Genomic DNA, 14,314 nt, shown 5'->3' with positions numbered 1-14,314 from the left:
GTATAAGTGAGCGGAACATAAGAATTCCATCATTGGTCGTACAGGTAGAGGTTCCACAGCACTAACAATGCAGCTCCACCCCAACTCTAATGAATAGCATCTCCCATTCTTTATCCATTACCACCAAAACATTCGACAGGACTTTTGATTGGCCACTGCCGCACAGATACTATATGCTTACGCATCCATGCCTTCTCTGGAACTCGAACTCGGGTCCATTGATATTGTACTGAGGCTGTTACCACATTTTTAGACAATTTTGTTTTGCTGTAAGAAAGGTTTTCTGCTTTGAATTGTTTTAATTGTAACTATATTTTTAAAAGTATGAATTATCGTCTTCCACTTGACATTTTTGTTTTCATGCAAAATGGCACTTTTAAAGAAGCACTGGATGGGAGAGTATGATTGGACTCTTTCTGAAGAAAATTAGTCGTATCTAGTTATTAAAAAACGCTGTGAAAGCTATGGGTTTTCGATATCTAAAGCTACGATAGGTACTATTGTCAACAAGAAAGAGAGAAAAAGTCAAAGTTTGGCTTCAAGTGGAAAAATTGTTCCAAGTACATATCTAAGGAAAGAACAGAATGTTTAGAATGTTGAAAAGTTAACATCTTTTACCTTAAAAGAAAATCCTCAAAGTCAAAAGACAGTTGCAGAATCATTAAAATGCTCAGTGTCAACTGTAAACAAAATGAGTAATACTAATTTAAATCCTAAAAAGTCGAAAAAACGTAATTTGTGTCGTCTTTCTTCACCCGGACAAAAATGGAAAAGTGTTGCCACGATAGATGAATCTTGGATGCATTTAAATAACTGTAATAAAATGAGATCCATTTGTTATTATTAAAAAGGAGGGAAAAGTCTTAAAACATGATTCAAAGACTCTAAAGTACTTCATACTCTCTAAGATTTTCAAAGGGATTTATGATTGCTACTGGTTTGTCATATAACGCAGATTAAAAATAAAGAGAGTGAAGAAAAATGTTAAAACCAACTCCATATATTATCAGGAACATATTCAAATATGACAAATATGACATATTCAATTATAACAAATGCTCAAATATGAAATACCTTCTGTTTACCCATAGTGCCATCAATCAGTAGAACTGCATCAAGTCAAAGCGAGCAGCCACAGGTCAAAATCCACTGTTAATTTCTTGAAACAAATGGAACAAGAAATGGGTATCAAGGCCATACCCTTCACTTATATTCCTGCTAAATCTCCTGGTATGTCACCCATGGACTTTTGCGCTTTCAGACTTTTAAAAAGTCATTGTCCAAACGTCGACCTACAATCCTCCTTGGACTTCGGAAAGCTGTTCAAGAGGAATGGGATAAAATACCTCTTTCGGTACTATAAAAAAAAAGGCTTTACAATCTTGAAAATAATGATGTAGAAACATAGTGAAGAATAAAAATTATCAAATAGAACATTCAAAGCACAAAACGTTTTGGTAAAATATTTCTGCAAATACAATAACAGTCGTCTAAAAATGCGCGAACAGCTTTTGTACTCACCGTCACTAACCGCTATATCGTCTGGCACCGTCTTGATAGAACCAACTGTTCATGTTCATGTTCATGTTTTTTCATGTTCATCGAATTCAAGAAGAATTGTGTACTGATATCTTTGTATAATGCGCAATTCACTGTGTTTTCAAACACCATTCAACAATGCAAAGAGCAACACAATACTGTTTAACAATGAAACTTCGTTACTTGGTAACATATCTGCCTAGCAACACAAACATATCTCTAATGCAGATAGCACTAGAACCGTTAAGCGACAAATGGCGTGTGTACGGATTGTTAATGCAGTAAAACCTCTGTTAACGAATTTAATTTGCCATACCAAAATGCTCGTAAACTTCTTAACTTAAAACGTAACTCGTAAGCTTAAAACGTATTTTCGTCACGAAATTAATATAAAATGGATTAATCCGTTCCTGGACTGCAGATGATTGTTTACTTAAAATTTGCAGCAGTACTTGACGCATAACAAAAAACTAATGTAAATCATTAAATTTAAGATAAAAAAAGGTAACCATAGTATTAAATTGATAGAACAGGCAAAAATTTCATTTAATCTAATTTATACGAAAGAGAATGGACGGTAGGTCAGTAAAAATAATAGGGAGGAGAAAAGGAAGAGTTTGTTATTTTTCAAATGTGAAGTCCCTTTCAACAAAAATCAGCTAACCGTCTTCTGAAGCATCCTTTTATCTTTTCTTTGTCACTTAACATCATTCGACTCTGCAACTCACTTAAACCTCTATTTCAGTGAAAGTTTGTTCAATGTGATTTGGTGCTCTCCGCATTTTAAAATGTGTCTAAAATTCAACACATCATTGTCATTAAAATGATAATATCATTACATCAAACTTTGCAGCTTACTCAATCTTCTTTTATATTTTGCTGATCAAAGAACCATGTTCATCTCCTCCTACTACTACTTTCAATAAAAACACTCCCTCCAGAACAACCTTTTGTTGTTGATTCTGAAGCACATTCAAAACATATTGGAATACCAACTCTTTAGAACAGTTTTTTTTTTTTTTTTTTTTTGCTTTGTCACCCGACATAAAACAGCTAATCAGCAGGAATCGTTTTGGGAATACCATGTAAAGGAGAAACTATTTCTGCAATATGAAAGATTGCTGATGATTGGGGATTTGATGCTGATAACTGATTGGTTCTTGAAAACGAGCAATTTATAATTTTATGCGAAAGAAAGGAAAAAAAGCGTGCGTCTTTCTTTCAGTGGTAAACTATAAGGTATTTCTCCCACCTTCCTATCGTGCCTTCGTTCTGTAGTGGTTCTGCACGCTGGGCCGGTATTCCAGAGATCCGTCATTCCATTCCCGGCGAAGGCGTTTGCTCATTTTTCATCTTGCCTGCTTCCAAAAATACCTAATGTCTCTACAGTGGCGCCCGAACTAAAAAGGTGTTGGATGAGGATTCTCCACACATAGGATTGGACGATTGGGTCCCCTAAAAAACCCCAGTCGCCCTTTAAAAGGGGGAGTATATAAAGTGTTTCTGCCACTTTCCTAGCGAGCCTTCGTGGTGTAGTGGTTCTGCACGCTGGGCCGGTATTCCAGAGGTCCGTGGTTCGATTCCCAGCGAAGGCGGTTGCTAATTTTTCATCTCTCCGGCTTTTCAAAAATGCCTAATGTCTGTACAAAGCAGGTAGAAAAATTGTCTGAAACAGTTGTGCGTCTGAAATAAATAGATGTGTGATACCAATCTACGTCAGTTGCTTCCAGGCATTTTAATGATGGTTAAGCAATAGAAAATATTCATTTGCATTCGATTGTTACCTCTAAATGTCTTTAGTGTTTTAATTCTATGTCAGAGGCTATCTTACAATTCTTTGAAAATCGTTTGCTGTTGATGACAAGACGTTTGTCATCTGATACATTTTTCATTCAGATAATTTGTTCGTGAATGGAGGAGCTTGTAAACCAAGGTTCCACTGTATACCTAGAATATAATCTAATTAATGATACGATTATTACAACTTCAATTCAATTTATAATAAGGCGTGTCGTTGATGTGCATGACCTTTCACTCTTTCTCTACATCTCATACATATGGCAGAGATTTCTTTCTTTCAACCCACAACAAGCTTTAATCATAACTCAAACGATGATCTTCACAATTGATTATTTATTCATGAAAATGCAGTAAAACGTAAGAAGGAATGAAAATTTTCATATGATATATATAATAAGCATTATCTGTGATCAGCAAGTACACCTGCTGTTATTTCAAATATCTGCAACATTTTCGTAGAAGTGTTAAGCTTAATTGCAGGTATCTTTATTCTGTTCTTCAAGATTAAAAAATCATCTTCCTTCTCTATCGCTTAAGTAATGGAAGGGCAGGCGGAAGAAAATAAAAACGTTACCTGGCTCCCGCTATCTTGAAGATCCTATTGATTCGCAAATGTTGAATGATTCAGAGTTTTATGGCCAAAATGTTACGTATATATATAAGATACAGAATATATTAAATTAAACAATATCTTTAATTTTGTAATGGCCGCTTAAGGTCTGCCATTTAATTTGGTAATTTCTCTTTCCTATCTCTATTATTAAAATTTGAATGAATCTGCACGTATAAATGCAAGAATCTGTACGTGAGAATGCTCCTCGCATTGTGGAAAAACTCTGAATCTGTTTTTATTTAATTTTAATTTTTTATGCAATCTTGATGAAATTTTAACTGAGAAACTATACGATTTAAAAGCAAAATGCTGCCCTTTCGCAATACTTAAGATGATATCTTTGAAATTTAATCAGAAATTCAACGATTAAAAAAAAGTGTGTTGCCACCGCCGCAAACAAAATATTTATAACTCCCAGTCACCAGTCTGTTGTCATTCGGTAAAACATAAGATACTTCATTTGTCTTTTAAATTCAATCTGTTACTGGTAAACAAATTAAACGATTTAAAAGCAAAAAACGCAGTTCTTCATCTACATTATTGTTAATCACTAACTATACATATTTAAATCTTTATATATTTTTCTTTTTTATAACTGTTTTAGGCAGATAGCCGTGCAAGCGGTTAGTCCTAAAAATAATCACACGCTCATAATAAACCTCTCTAAAGTGCATCATTTCAAAATGAATCTCTGTCCTGTGACTGTGTCTCCTCACATTTTACAAAACATACCAAAAGACTTATAAGGTATTTCTCCCGCCTTCCTAGCGTGCCTTCGTGGTGTAGTGGTAAGCACACTGCGCGGGTATTTCAGAGGTCCGGGGTTCGACACCCGGCGAAGGCTATTGCTAATTTTTCATCTCTCCGACTTCCAAAAATCCTAATGTCTCTACGGTGGCGCCCGAACTAAAAGGGTTTGGGATGAGGATTCTCCACACCAAGGATTTGGCGGTTGGGTCCCCTAAAAACCCCGTCGTACTTTAAAAGGGGGAGTATATAAGGTATTTCTCCCGCCTTCCTAGCGTGCCTTCGTGGTGTAGTGGTCAGCACACTGAGCTGGTCTTTTAGAGGTCCGTGGTTCGACTCCCGGGAAAGGCGACTAGATTTTTCATCTCTTCGGCTTCCAAAAATCCTATTGTCTCTACAGACTTACAGAAAAACCACTACAGCAGTAACATAATAAATAAATAAGCACAATATTATTGGAAAAAATTAATTAATAACTAAAACATTTTTAGTATTTAAAGATCTAAATTCAGAACATAGTTCTGAAAAGCATAAATGAAATCTTTAATCCTTAAGAGTTCAGAATAAAATTGACGACCAAGATTTAAATTTTCCTTAAAAGTGACCTGAAATATCTTTCTCTGCTCTTAAAATATCCCTGTCTTTAAATAAATGAGCGCTTTCATCGAACTTCATAGTAAATGCCTTAAGAACGGTCACCGAGTGCCTAAAATAATATTTGATTTTGAGAAAAAAACGGTTCTACAAAAAGCCTCTCAACTGTTTTATTAAGTAATTCAATTATTTAATTAACTGGAAGTCTGCTCTTCTTCAAAACCGTAACTTTACAACCGATTTGAATTTAATAAAACGTGACAGAAATCGTTCAGAAAATACTTCAAAATTATTTATGCGGAAAAAATACGAGAGTATCATTAATTTATCGTTCCATTAAGCCTTCAACTGCAATGAAGGCAAGAAAAATATAGGCACTTAAATTATCTGGTAAAGAGTTTATGGGAAGTCATTACTTTCTTCTGTAGTATGGTTAATACTGAAATGCAATTTTTCTTTCCTTTTCCCCCTTTAGCAGGATTTTTACCCAAATTTTGTAGACGATACAGTGATAGTGAACTTTGTCAGGCCTAGTGTAAATTTACAAACCATTAACTTCTTTATTGCCATTAGCATTATTTTGTAACATTATTTAAAGCCATTAACATTATTTTGTAGAATGCAGTGTCAGTTCCTTCAAAAATGTAACTAATTTTAGTTGCAAATACAGCGGAACAAATATTCGCAGTAACTGGAACCACAACCAACCCAGATATTCTAAAACTTTTAATTATACAATTTCTTTAAAACTTAATCATACACATGGTTTTACAATTTTAAGTGCGAAACATGTAAATTCAATAAAATAAAAAAAAATTATTTTAAATTTGCCTAAAGTCAGAACCATTTCTGCTTCAATTAGGGAAAAAAAAAAAAAAAAAGAATCAATTTTAGAGCTATAAAAACTAGAGAAAATAAAATTTTTATTTTATTGAGTAAAATTGAACCAATAAATTATTCTTTATTTACATAAAAAAAAAACTTTACCTAATACTGTTAACTCAAAATTATGTTAATTCGTTTTTATTGGAGCAAAATTATAAACTTAACAATAATCCCCTTTTAATGTATACATAGAAGTCATTTTTGCATCTACAATCTATAATGAATGTATGATTTTGGTGAGAAAACTTCTACAAATATTAAACATTTTGCTGCGGAAATAAAGAAAATTGCAAGCAAATCTACAAATTATACAAATTCATGTAAATAAATGTAATAGTTAAAAACGATTAAATATAACTAACAGCAATTTCCTTTCCCTTGGTTTAAAGAAAAAAACAATTTTGTCGTATAATGAAGTTCCGTATATCTGAAGTCCGGATGATTAAGGTTCTATTGTAAAAGATTGAAGAATAAACATTGATGCTATAAGGAATTTCAAAAACAATTTCAAAGTTAATAGTAAACTGGTCAAGTTTGGCCAGATCTGCAATTCTGCTAGCTTTCTTGAATTCTTAAGAACTCAAAATTGTGAAACTTTTAGCAGTTTGTCTCCAAATCTGTTTAGAACATCATACATTTGGCAGACATTATAGTTACTATTTGAATTCGTCCTCTTAATAACATCAAACATAAATTCGTCCTTATTTAGAATATGAATTTATTTATAAATTTTGAGTCTGGCGACTAATATCATTTGAGGTTATTCGTCTGAAACGATTTTGTGATTTGAAAATTTCAGGACGATTCTTTAACAGATATAATAACGTTATTACCATTGTCATTTTAAAAAAGCCATTATCTTTCATTTTGGTTAGTTTTGAATACCTTGATTTTTAAATTTGAACAAGACAAAGAATATTATGAAGTGTCGTTTATGAATTGCGTTTTCATTAAGTACCTTAAATAGACGAAATTAACGGTTTTTCAGTTTTTAGTTAAAAATATGCTTCAATACCTTCACTACACTGAGAAGAAATTTTGAATGTAATGAATGGCGTAAAAAAGCTGTTAAAAGTTTTGACAGCCCTTTAGATGCCATACACTAAGTGTTTATTTTCTTTACTTCTTAATTGCATCGGTTGTTTATTAAAAATCAATGAAGAAGAACAGGAACGTAATTAACTGTGACAGCAACTATCAGCAAACTTTGTTTTTATGTGATTTTGAATACTAGGTGAAGTTTTGAAGAAATCGTTTTCTTTTACTTTTAAATTTGCATGCAAGTTTTAACTGGCATGCAGAAAAGTAAAGAAAGTTCTCAGAAAATGCAAAGAGTGTTTACACATTTTTAATACGATTTCGTTTAATTAATTTTTAATATTATGTAAGAATTATGTTAATTTTATTAACAGGTTCATTTTAAGTTAAAGTTCTTTTCCTGTCAAATTCTTAACTTACTACTTCTGGCCAGAACATAGTTTTGGAATCTTTCTGAATACTTAATGAGGAGGAGCGGTATTTAAACCGCGAAGTCTACTTGCAGAGTTAGAGAGAACCAGAGTTTCTGATTTACGCGCGTCTGCCTTTTGGCTACTCTCTCTAAATAAGCCGTTATTACGCTCAGCCGTACTGAGGCCCTTGATAAGCTTCGTAGTCAAATAGAGTTAAGGGGCCAGCTCGATTAGAATCTTGATAGCTTCGGCTATATCTCCTTAGTTAATCTTCGTTTTAGTTTATTTCTTAGTCTTTTAAGTTCATGCCCAAGTGTCAGCTTTGATTGTACACTCCAAGACGGAGTTTTGTTAAATCTTATTGAAATAATAAAGGGTTAGTTACCCTTCCATCTTGTTGTTTCTTGTTACACGAACTTAAACGATTATTCGCTAACTAGTTCTTAAGATTCGTCACTTTCTACAGTAACTGAGAAATAAGCTAGTGAGAATCTTACAATGTAAAGAGTATTTATATTTTTTTAATATTTGACCTGATAGCCTGGTCTCTCTTGTTCGTGTACTACTTTCTACTTTTATATATATATTTATTGATATAAAAATTGTAGTAAGCTCGCCTAAAAGTTACCAAGAGCTGCTGCTCCAAAAAGTTCAACACGTTTTTAAATAAAAAAAAATAATACATATGAAAATCTAACCATTAGACATGTAAAACATTAAAAAAAAAAAAAAAAAAACAGAATCAGATAAAAAGTTAAGCGGAAAATGGTAAATTAGCCCAATTCGACTTCCAAACTGGCTTTTCAAGGGAACTTTCATTTATTTGAACGTCGAATCAAGCTAACCCCATTACGCGTTTCGCCGAAACAGACAATTGAAACTTTTTCGCTACAAAAATTTTTGTTAATTTAGACAAAGTGTCTTGGAAATTTTAATAGTCTCAACTTTTTGGAACTTTTTGGAGCAGCAGCTCTTGGTAACTTTTAGGCGAGCTTACTACAATTTTTATATTTTACTTATTTTGCAGCATATTGCGCAAGATGTTTTCTAGACCAAAATTGGTTTTTTTTAAATTATAATTACTATCTTGCTTGATTTATTATTTATTTATATATATATACTATATGTATTGTGAAATATCTAATTTAAAATACATATATACATTGAAATTCAGTTAAAAAAACTTAATTGAAAATGTTTTAATTACCATTTTAAGAGCTTGTATTCTTTAATTGCATCTTCTAAACTTGCATTTTTTCAATAAATGCTTTTACTCAAGTCCTAAAAATCCTAAAATTTACAGAGATGCAATAAATCATTTAATATTTTTACTCCATGTTTATTATTATATACTTACAGAAACAAGATCTGATTTTGAAAAATACTGAAAAGAAAAGGTTTTGGAACTGGAAATCTAATTAAAATCATTGCGAAATCTAATGGAAATTATCTAATTGAAATTTAAGCATATTTGTTTGTAAAAACTTTAAAAAACGTTTTTACATATAAATAGTCTTTTTATTTTATTCTCAGAAATAAATTCGTTAAATGATCTTTAAAGTTATGCAAAACATAATAAAATATTGCAGTTAAAAAGACTGAAAATTGTAGAAGAAGAAAAAAAATTAACTGCTACATTTTTCAAAAAAAATTTTAATGAAAACAAATTACCGGCGAAACTTTCTTCAGCTTAAGATCATACAACAAAAGCTTTTAGTAATAAAAAGTGTCTAACAAAAACATTTAATAAATAAAAATATACTTTTCTTAAGTAGAAATAATCATTCAAAAGGTACCAAATTCTCTCGAAAGCAAAAATGTTATTGCAGTGGTATTAAAATTAATTCAAATCATGTAGTTTTCCATTTTTTATAGTAAGTGATCTTTCCTGTGTAAATGCTTCAAAATATTCTGCTGTGTGTCAGGCGTTTTCTCTGCAAAATTCACTTTACGAATTTTTCTGAATATTTTTCAAAAAGTTTTGATTCTGGGATTGATTTCCGATTTTCTCGTATGAAATATGAAGGTATTCTTTGCTACGAATAAGTCTTTTTTTCTAAATGTGAAGATCCAGTTTATACTGTGATGAAAAAAAAATTATTTCCCACAAACTTTAAACATGCTGTGGTCTACTCCTTGTCATCTCTTTTTCCAGCAGGTGATAAATACAAAAATCCGTGGGGGAAAGCATACAGAGATTTAATACTTCATGCGGTTAAATGTCATATAATATATTTTGTCATATAATTTATTATATTTTTAAAAAGTAGATTGTTAAAGTGATAATGTGACTGTACGCCTTATCACTGTGGAACCAGACAGTTTGTTACCATTCTCATACAGGGCAAAAATATCAAAACGAAATATTGATCATATGTAGACTAACATCATAATCGTGATGCCAACTTCCACAGTTATTTTCGGAAATTTTAGAATATTTTCTAAAACTTTTCTAATATCAGACCTCTCCACGAATTTAAGAATTTTTAGCATCAAAAGTGCTATTAGTCTTGGAACTTATTTTTTTGTTCGTATCACTTTTGTGTCTGAATCAATTTTCAAATTCTTGCCACCAAATGTTATCACCATGTATTATTTTTCAAATAAATTATATGATGAAGAATCTTTAAGTACATTTTTATGTTTCTTGAAATGTGGGAAAACGACGGCACCTAGAGCCACCAAATTTTTTATGCACGTAGTGTTCCACCCTAACATGTGCACACTGAATCCCGAATTTTGAATTTCGAATTTGTTTTATTATTAGTTCAAAGGGACGTTAGTCCAGAAGGTCTATTAGTCTCGAAAGGGCATTTTACTTCGGTTCACTATAAATGTCCATTTCACTTTTCATATTGTTATCGCCAAATATTATCGCCCTATATTACATTTAAAGAAATTAAATAATGAAGTATCTACATCAATGTATGTATATTTCTCGCACTGTGAAAAAATGACGGTACCTAGAGCCATCAAATTTTGAACAGCGTAGTCCTCCACCCGAATTTTGACACCTGAAAGCACGAATTTGGAAATATGAATTTGTTTTATTGTCTCTTTCATATTTTTAAAAACTTTAACAAAGTTCTGAATATTAAACTCCGATTTCACAGCGAGCAAGGGCAAACCTGTACGAAAAAAAAAAACATGCATATCTCCAGCATGAAGACTTCTATCGGAAATTCTAAAGATAGGCTGTTTTTAAATATTTTTGGCCCAAATGCTCTCGAAACGTGTATGTGTATGTAAATGAAAAAAAAGTGCCTTACGTAATATAAAATCTGAAAGCTTTCAGGTTTTTATTATCATTAGTATTACTTTATTTCACACTTCTTAAAAGTGTAATGATTTCTGATTAACAAACTCAACGATCTAAAAGCCAGCAGTGAAAATGAAATAGGTTAGCAGGAGTGAGTGTAAGAGCAGACTAGTAGACTGCTAGCTCAGCGACAGCGCTAAAAACCTTTGTAGGCGACTGGTAAAATCTTAAAACTTTCAGATTTTTTTCAAATTTTATACAGATTTAATGAATTTTTTATTAACATCTCGGCAATTGAAAAAGAGAAATGGCACCACTACTCAAAATAAAACATTTTTATTTACAGCGAAGCCAGATTGCTGCCATTCGACAAAAATGTGAGATATTTATCTTACGTGATATATTTATCTATTTGTGAGATATCTTTACTTTTTAAATTTTTATCAACAAACTCGGATATTTGAAAGCAATGAGTTAACATGACGGAAATAAAATATTGGTATTTTCCATGCGCCAGCGTATTGCCATTCAGTAAAGCCTAAAGTATTTAACTTCTTTTAGATTTAATGTTGAAGGTTACTGAGTAACTAAAGAGAAGAGACAAAAGAAGCTACGCATTTTGTTTCAAAGCACATTTCGAAAAGATTTTTTTTTCCTGCAGAAAAACGTTTCAAAATCTTGTATTTAGTGATATTCAGTTTTGTATGAATCGTTAATCAAGGATTTAAATTATAGAATTGTATAATATTTTCCAAAATGAATTCTGCATATTACTGATTTACCCTTCCTTAAAAGTTTCTTTTAGATAAGAAATAATTTAGGAATTAATACATTTTTGTTGAATACTCATATAAAATTTCTTATAGTTTTGCGTCACGTGTGTCACGTATCCAGAGCTATCTGAACTATCTGAGGCCTGCATTATTTGATACATTTCCTAAATTTAAGCCGTAAGTGTAAGATCAGCCATTGAAGACATATTTAATTGTACAATATTTTTTAAACTCCTTACGTATTTATAACAGAATAAATAAATTTGTGCATACATAAATTTCTATTTAAGTAACACATTTACAATAGTATGTGTTTCTGTAAACAGTGAAAGCATCTGGTAATAACTGAAGTTTGAAATTAAACAATAAAATAATTTAGAATGGAAAAGAATTTTGACCTGTAATGATTTCGAAGACGAACAGACATAGGTATCACTTTTTCAGGAGCAAAATATTTTTGCAATGTCGGGAGAAGCAATAATAACTCAACAGAAGCAATTATAACGTATTATTATTTCTATAATCTATAGTTCTATTTGGGAAAGCTTTTGATTTGTATATTCGATTCAAATCACTACTTCAATTAAGTCTTAATGACTTTTATTTACACACATCTTTTATATTACAATATATACATAAGATTAATTTCAAATCAAAAGATGGGAATTATCCCCCCTTCGTATCAAATTCTATCAAGAGAAACCGAGGGCGCTACTGCTCTTTTTTTTAAGTTCGTTTTTCGACTCCTCGTTGCCACTGGCAGAAGAGAAACTTTCGCTCATTTAGCGTTCGAGTTGTAACACGTATATTGATAATGAAATAAATGGAAGGGGGCAGAGAAACAACCAAAGTAGCGAAATCTATAGAGAAAAGCAATAACAAAACGTAAAATTGCTAAGATATTTGTATTTTGAATTTGTTTGAAAGAATTTTTTCGATTAATATCATTAACGTAAAATGGTAAATTTTTATCAAAAAGAATCCCTCTTCACTAAACGAAGACTTTTTCTGCATAATGTTTACAGAATTGGATCAAAACTGACCAACTACGAAGTTAAGTGACCAGCTCGATTAGTTATCAAAAATTTACTCATGTCACTTTATCGAACATACAATTACATCGACCAAACTAAAACAACATGAAAATTTTACTTAAAAGAGTCCGAACTCTATCTTCAGATGGGAAACTGAACGAGCAAATCTTCAATAATTAACCTTGTTCACTTAACCACAGTTTTTATTGGGGTTCTGCGAAAATTATCCGCAAAGCCTTTCAATTGGATTTCGTGAAGATTTTCACATTCTCCAAAGTCTGCCATCTTTAGTTTGTGAAATTAATGCTTTGAAAATTCTAACATCTTACATTTTCGCGTTTTGTTACCATGTTCTTCAAAAGTTGCCACTACGTTCGCTTTCGTTTTGCTTTCCTCACTGAAAAAAAGGAGGAAAATTCCTTACAGTCTTCCCTCTGCTTGAAGACTGAAAAGGAGAACACCAATCGCCAAATTCTATCCCACCTTTACTAAAGCAATTTTGCTAATGATGGAAAGGGGCATATATCTGATCACTGTCAAAATCGATAGAGTTTTATTCAAAACTTAAGACAATTCAGATTTGCATAATTTTCCATTCTGCAATGGCGTATTTCTCTTCCGATTATACTTAATAGATACGTAGTTGTGCAAGAGCTTTTCAACACGTTGTGTATCAATAAAAAATGAATCAATAATTGTATACATTAAGCGTATACAAGAATTTCAGTTTCAGCAACATATTTACGACATTGTACGTTTATGTAAACAGGAAAACATTTTGGTATTAATTAAAAATGCAAAATATAAGCGCATTGGTTAATGGAAGATTCCTTCTACTATCTGTACCACACTCATTATTTCTTTTTTCATATTTTCGTTTGTTTATGTAAATAAATTTATTTCCAAAATAAACAAATAAATAAAAAGATGCTAATAATCCTTTTCTATCTGAAAAGCCTCCGTCGACCCGAGGGTTGGAGAATTCACCTTGGAAACCATCACAAGTTCGAGCGAGATGAGCATGAACAAATCCGCTATGCAGAGCGTATAGTCATACATGACGACATCCCACCTCACCAGGTGAGTTGTTTTAACCAGGCCATTCATTACAAATTTCGGAAATCCTAAATTGTAATGCAGATATAAATATATGTATTAGCACGACGAATACCAGCTCTATAACTGTTGGTCATCAGACATATATCTCACATTTTATCTACCTTTCTATCTGCTATCTTGTCTTTTTAGAGCCGCAAGCATTATTTTGGAGTAACTTTCTCGTGATATTTATTACGAGAAACCTTAAAAAATCCTTAAGACGATTCCTTAAGGAGTAACCTCCTTAGGAACCCGTTCTAAGAAAGCGTGTTCTTATTAGGTATTTTTTAGATGCTATGACTTTTACTGGGTGGTTTCCAGTGTATTGAGGGGGATAGAAAAATATATAATGATCAGGATCTTCTCTTTCTTTACAGATGGAACGATCGTTGCTTGTTCCTTTCCTTGCGATCAGATATTTGGAGAAGAGATCATGACCTGTAACGCCCTTAATACAGAAATTAATTGTTAATGTTAATACATAAACTATTAATGTCATTGTTAATACAGAAATCAATATA

The 14,314-nt window shown here is 31.9% G+C and overlaps 1 protein-coding gene across 1 annotated transcript in view; it reads left to right on the top strand.

The window, feature by feature from the left end:
* The window catches only part of LOC118200330 (chymotrypsin B-like), a 134,610-nt gene that overhangs the window by 77,071 nt on the left and 43,225 nt on the right, over positions 1-14,314 (top strand). The window contains exon 6 of the mRNA XM_085821790.1: positions 13,652-13,775. Within this exon, the coding sequence (XP_085677916.1) occupies positions 13,652-13,775 (124 nt within the window). The remainder of the gene's footprint in view (positions 1-13,651; positions 13,776-14,314) is intronic.

The sequence above is a fragment of the Stegodyphus dumicola genome, chromosome 8 (genome assembly GCF_044657685.1).
Source record: "Stegodyphus dumicola isolate Sdum_Otavi_A_Nest chromosome 8, ASM4465768v1".
NCBI lineage: Eukaryota > Metazoa > Arthropoda > Arachnida > Araneae > Eresidae > Stegodyphus > Stegodyphus dumicola.
The sequence above is the reverse complement of the archived record's forward strand: the minus strand, read 5'-3'. Positions and strand labels throughout refer to the sequence as shown.